Source organism: Penaeus vannamei, chromosome 30 (genome assembly GCF_042767895.1).
Source record: "Penaeus vannamei isolate JL-2024 chromosome 30, ASM4276789v1, whole genome shotgun sequence".
Taxonomy (NCBI): domain Eukaryota; kingdom Metazoa; phylum Arthropoda; class Malacostraca; order Decapoda; family Penaeidae; genus Penaeus; species Penaeus vannamei.
In genome coordinates, this window is record NC_091578.1 from 18,126,788 (window position 1) to 18,134,287 (window position 7,500).

The 7,500-nt window shown below is 38.2% G+C and overlaps 1 protein-coding gene across 1 annotated transcript in view; it reads left to right on the forward strand.

Annotated features, from left to right (window-relative positions):
- Positions 1–595: 595 nt before the first annotated feature.
- The window catches only part of LOC138867562 (TLC domain-containing protein 2-like), a gene marked incomplete at its 3' end in the record, with an annotated part of 16,510 nt that continues 9,605 nt past the window's right edge, over positions 596–7,500 (forward strand). The window contains 1 exon segment of the mRNA XM_070143550.1: positions 596–925. Coding sequence (XP_069999651.1) covers positions 732–925 — 194 coding nt within the window.

Here is a 7,500-nt window from a genome sequence, read left to right on the forward strand (position 1 = left end):
AGACATTATTATCATTTTAGTCACTGTAACTATTTTTCATACTTTTATAATTATTGTTTTTACCCTAATCATTACGGTTCTCACTGTTATCATTATCATTTTTAGTATAATCACTATCATTATTATCATCAATATTATAATTATTATCATATTGATATTATTATGACAATAATAATGATAATAAGAATAAGAATAAGAATATTATCATTGCTATCATTACTATTGCTGTTATTATTATCATAAATATTATTATTACTATTAGTATTACCATTATCATTGTAGAATATCATTAATTTCATCATTACTACCATTACTTTTAGTTGTTTTTATAGTAGTTATTTTCAAAAAGTCATCATCACTGTTCAGTTTAAACGAAATTGACATCATAATTTTTTTATTAGATTATCACCGTTATTATACACATGAAATTTCATATCCATCATAAAGTCCATATGAAAATGCCCTCTGACATTCCGATAATTATCATTATGTCAATGAAAGTATGTCAATAGCGTTTCTTCAGTTGTCCAATCCTGGCGGTATCTGGCATCGCGTTACCCGCGGCTCGTCCTTTGGCGTGGTGGAGGTACTAGTCCTTCCCCTCAGTTACGCTGTGGACATCGGAGGTAAATGTTATACCTCTCTTGCCTTAGCTTTTCATCAATTGTTTCATTGGATCTTTGCCTTTTGGATGCACTGATACACCTTTTTGAATTCCTTAGATTAAGGACATGTCTGCGGATGAGTATGCCTCTGGCCCAGTGTGGGTGTGTGGCGGTTTCGTATTTTTCACAGCATGGGATCATCTGTTGCGTCAAATGATTCCTCTGAGCGCGCGTAACACCAATGTACAATCGTGGAAATGGAAGAACACCGCAGTATCTCTTGTCCATTCCATCATCACAGGCTGCTGGTCGCTTCTATGGTAAGTTAATTTTTTATTCTGATTTGGTCTTTGACTATTAAGAGCAACAGGTTTCCCCCGAATGACATTAATTGTATAGAGGGCACGCCCACCGCGCATTCCAATGTAAGACACCTTATCCGTATCAACCCTGATTTTACGAAATGCAAATGTGTGTAAGATTTGATTTGTGTTGCCTGCAGGCATCAAGAAAAACACCAATTCCTAACATGACTACTAATTTTCTAGAACTATTTTATAGAAAGGTGTCAGATACTAGGAAGTAACAATATCAGGGACATAATGAATTGAGAATCCCAATACAAATATATAATTTTACATCATGTGTTAATTGTGAATAGATACGAAGTAAGCTCTCTTATTGGCATGGTAAACAGACTACACGTTTAGAAATGGGACTTAATATTAGATAATAATAAGGCGAGGGAGCCAACAAGTAAATGGTGTTAGATAATCTACAAGATATACAGTACTCGAATGGAATTGCAATGCAGATCACTTAACGCGCTGAAATATTGCTGGAAATAGGAAGAGGTATGGTACTAGCAGTCGTAAAGGAACAAGAGTCCAGATAAGCATGACTGCGCAAAGGCCTTACCAGTCGACACCGTGCTCTACGCAAACATCATTTCAAAAGTCATGATTTACCCATTGCTGAAGTGATTCACATTTAGCATGGTAACCTGTTGTTTCTAGAAAAGATTCCGATACAGTTACATGAGTATTAGTTTAAAAGATTCCATGTCCCGTTCTTTAGAATGCTGTATTCACTATTATACTGTTGTTGAGTAATGAGCAGTTGTCAACAGAGTTGCAAAGTTCAGACTGATTAAACGAGTCGCGAATGGATATGTGTTTTTTAGCAAAATATAAACGAAGTCAGCCAAACTGGAATAGTGTTATTATGTAAGCCTTTTATTTAATAACGCACTCGAATTCCACGTTGCCAAATGTAGCTGTTGTGTAACCCGCTGTAATGCTTGTTTATAACCGCACTTCCATTTCTTTTTCCTTTCTGTTGCTTGCTTGATTTTCTTAATAAACGCGAATAATATCGCGCGACAGTATAAGTCCTTACAAATATTACTCGTTGGTAAATGTCCTGCCTGCCTGTCTGTCTGTTAAACTCTGATATGCGTTCACGTACAGATTTGTTTATGTATGGACACACGCACACGCACACGCACACACACACGCACACATACATACACACACACACGTATAAATATAAATGTATATGTATATACATGTATGTATTTATGTTTGTATCTATGTATGCATGCATGCTTGCATGCTTGCTTGTACACGCACACATACACGTTTGTGCGTGTATGAATGCATAGATACACATACACGAATACACACACATATCCATATTCATATATACATTCACACACACACACACACACACACACACACACACACACACACACACACACACACACACACACACACACACACACACACACACACACACACACAAAAAAAAAAAAAACGCAGCACGTGCACGCATACATATACATAGATGTACATACACACATGTATATATATATATATATATATATATATATATATATATATATATATATATATATATATATACATACATATATATATTAATATATATATAAATACACACATGTATATATTTATACATATATATATATACATATACATATCCTCCGTCTCTTCTCTAACTCGCATTGCTGCACACACATACACGCACACACGCATATATATATATATATATATATATATATATATATATATATATATATATATATATATATCCATATCCATATATATATATATACATACATACATATATATATATATATATATATATATATATATATTTATTTATTTATACATACACACATATACACATACATATACATATATATGCATACACACGTGTTTATATATATATATATATATATATATATATATATATATACATTTATATACATATAAACATCTACATATACAGATCATCCGTCTCTTCTCTAACTCGCATTCCTGCACGAGACTGTCAACTAAAATTAATCCGAAGGCTCTGTTACCAAGATCGCTTACACAGCTGTGCCATGCTGACCAGTTTGCGTTAACACATTGTACCAACCCAACGCAAACCGACCCGATACCTTCAAAGACGTCAAGTGGCGAGAGGCGGGAACAATGGGACGGGCACGTTCGTGAGAGATGGAGTTACGTAAGGTCAGCGCTGCGACCTTACGAGAGTTATGTAACTGCTACAGCACGGAACCATTCTACAAGGAAATCGAGGAGGAGGCATCGTATGACTAAGGACTATGATCATTTGAAATTTATGACAGTGCGCAAGTAATTCACGAAGACGAAGATTCACCAAAATGCACTTTTTACAATAAGAAGTATATATAACTGTTATGTAGGGATTTGCTTAAGAGCATTTGGCCAGTACGTTCTGGCGGTTATAAAAGGTCTATTAAGCAATAGATAAAATATTGAAAGAAAAAAAATACCAAATAGGACAAAAGTGAACCTGTTTCGTGCAATTGTTCCAACAGCGCTCCGTGGAGGCGAGAGGTTAGAGAAGCAAATTACTTTGGATATGAAGTGTTTGCGGAGGATACTTGGAATTTCATGGAGAGAACATAATACAAAAAATACATTAATAAATATGGCAACTTTGAGAGTCTGCACGATACTGTGAAAACGCGAAAATTGAAGTGGTTTGAGGATGTCTCGCTCAGAAGGTTATGTGCAAGACAGCTATGTACTGCCAAGTGGTCGGAATCAGAAGCATAAGATCCCAAGACTGGCTGGATGATATCAAAGAGTGGACAGGAGAGATATTGACGGATACTTTGAGAAGACCTGGTGGCAAGACGAGATGGAAGTCTGCGGTTGTCATTTGGGTGCGCTAACCAGGGATTAAGGAATTGGCGAAGAGTAGGTAATGTAGCGAAATTGCTGTATCAATATTGCAAGTGCTTTCACAAATCATGATTATCAGTAATCGCTTGGAAAGGTTTCTTAGCTTATGCAAGAGCTTATCTTTCGCTAATTCGTTCTGGAGAACGAATTTGCGAATGGCAGTTCTACTCCAATTGCAAAATGCATTGTTCTGATTACCGTCGCAGTTTTGCTAGACTTTGAGTTGCATGGAATCACAAAACCCGAGGGGAGATTTTGTAGATCGATAGCAATATCAGAACCATATGTACACGCACACGCACATACACACACACGCACACGCACACGCGCACACACACATATACACACCAATGTATATAGATGAACAACATATAGTTAATTGGATTGCAGTCATGTGGAGAGGGGAGCCTGCATCATGGGCAGCAGCTTTTATCTTTGTTCGGGCCTGAGCTTTGGAGAGGATACCCCAAATCCCAGTAAAGCAATGGTAAAAGCATTGCCGTAGAGCATAATTGTCCAAACTGGGATCCTCGTACCCCTTGGGGTACGCAACATAGATCATAAGAGTACTTGAACAAACAAGGAATACACACGCCTCACATCTCACATTAAGTTGGTTAAGTATTTTTCAAGCATTCTGTTATTTAATAATCTTTTTTGTTTGTGTATTAAATTCGAATTTATTGACCAACATTCCTGCAATGCATTCTTTTCATAATTAGTATATTAATTGCATTACCCTAAGTAAAGCAGTTTGTTTAGCCATGGTGGACGGGGGGGGGGGGGTACGTAACAGTAACAGTACAAGAAGGTAATAAACACTCGTTGAGCGATCAGAGACTCTTCCAGGCCTCAGATGATTATTACACAAATATACACACATGCATATATGTATGTATGTTTATTTATCTATATATTTACACTCTACTGTGTTGATACCATGGTAGACAAAAACCTACAATTTATAACCAAGATTTATTGAAAAGTGAGTCGTTTTCGAAACCTGGATTTCATGTTCTGACCTCGTTTCGGATTTCGAAGCTGTTGCCTCGCTTTTCAATAAATCTTGCCGTATATTGTGAGGTTTTCTACGATGATTATCTAAATGCAGTGTGTATGCATGTGTAAATAGAATTATCATGGATATTTTCGCCCACGTATGTTAGGTAGGGACAAGATAGATGGCATTACGAAAGAAAGGTCAGCCAAATGCCAGCTCGGATGATGGTAATGTCGAGTCACACACCGGTGAGGAATGTTTTGATTGGCGAGTAGCGTGCACACACACACACAGAAACACGCACGCACACACGCACACACGCACACACACACACACACACACACACACACACACACACACACACACACACACACACACACACACACACACACACACACACACACACACACACACACACAATCAAGATGTCGACTCCTTTAATGAATAGTAATGTAGGAGTGCGGTTGCTCCTCAGAGCGAGGTGTTACTCCTTGGCTCCCCGCAGGGAGTCTGCCTGTCATCTCTTACAGTGGTCTATGGATCACGATGTCACGTTGTTAGCATGTGACAGCCGGCGACGAACAAACAAGGGGTACATTAATACATAGCTCTTGCGGAAGGGGATAGACAACATAACATTGGAATGTTTAATGTGGCAAGAAGAAATAAGCAGATGAAACATGGTCAGGCGTATATGCATATGTACATGTAATATTATATAAATATGAAGAATATAGTAATAAGATATAGATATAGCTGGGACACACACGCACACACGCGCGCGCGCACACACACACACACACACACACACACACACACACACACACACACACACACACACACACACACACACACACACACATACACGCACGCACACATGCACACATGCACATGTACATGTACTTAGACAGTTATATACACAAGGAGCGTACTAATGCAGTTTATACTTTTTTTTTGCATCACATCTTTTGCTGGAGTTCCACGAAGCTTATTAGGTGCGAAGAGAAGTAGCTGGAGATCATTGTAGCGTGACGTCATAGAAGTTGTTATGGCAACGTTAGGGTTGCCGTGAGAGAGGAGAGGATTTTGGAGTCAAGTTTGCCGTGCTATACCAGGGAAAGAGCGATTCTAAAGAGAGCCAAGCGGTGATGATGTTTAAGAGGCTAAGCGACTTTACATTCCCGAAAGGCGATGGAAATTAGCGATTTGTGAAATTTTCTTACTCGAATGCAGCGTGGGCCCGAATTGCACAGATACAGCTGCTCCAAGGCAGATAGGGATCGGATCGCCAGAGCGTCCCTACGGAGATGAACGAGTGACGTCAAATGATGAAGGCATCAAGTGATCGCGTCACCCGCGTGAGATCATCGGCGCAGAAAAGATGTCCTGAAAGTGAACGCCAACTGTTTTGACTCACGTGTTTGTTGTCTATGGGCGTGACACATACACGCACACTCACACCCACGCAATGGGTGTGCGCGTGTATGCGCATGCGTGCGCTCATCGTGAAAACGATGTCATAATATGAATTTCCTTATGAATTCGGCGAAAGCACAGTGTGTGCAAGACATATTTCTTCCGTATAGTATCCTTCGCAACTTGATAATGAAGGAGGTAGAGAGAGAATTTAAATTTCCAGGAGTTCCGTGATGTAAACTAGAGATGGAACGAACATATATTTTCATTATTCGCGAATGATTTCATTTTTTTTAAACATTCGCGAATATGAATATTGCAATCCAACCGCCCAAGTACTGGTTTTATATAATCTGTGAATGTTGTAATTGAACTGTATGAATTTTTTGTCAATTTTTCATAGATAGTTGATTTCTACATCTTTAATTTTATCATTTATGAACATAATATAAGAGAAAATTAAATAACGATTTTTTTTATTCTGTGGCATGAGCCCACATTAATTTAAGGAGCATGTTCAGTTAATGCTCAATATTTGATATCAACATGGGGTTGAAGGGGTATTGCTTCACGTAATCGGTCTTTCCTCACTTAAATTATTATTATTTTTTATTCCAGTTAGTAATGGAAACTATTCGCATGCAAAAAATATAATGGAAGAGCGAATGTGAAAGAAAAAATAATGCGAATGCCAAGTGAATGTTGGGGCCCTCTCTAATGTATATTCCAGCACCGAGAAAATATACCGCGAAAACGATAAAATTTTGGGCGAAATTTTAGCGGATAATGTATACAGGAGAAACCAGAAGTACAGATGAGAATTGAACTTGGTCGTGATTAAGACATTAGTGACGAGTCTGCTAGATCCAAAAGGACTTGTAACAAATAATCGTGATAATAGAAGCTGGACCCAAGGGAAATCAGAAGAAATTCAGTTTAGTTCTTTTGTGGATAGGCTTTACATAAAGTTTTGGGAAACCCGTTTGGCCTTTTTTTACAAAACAGTATAGCAATAACGACAAGGGCGGCGGATAGTGGTCCCAATCTTGGCCAACTGCGATGAAGCAGATCCTAACGACTCGCGGCTGGTCATCGGTTAAAACGGTTATCCAAATCGGTACGAGGTCCAGATATGCTGCCAGAACATACAAGGTGAAAGTTCTGCAAAATGGGGGTGTAGGGGGCAAAGCCCCATAATATGAATGTTCATAAGCTATATAAGTAAACGATTTACTTCGAA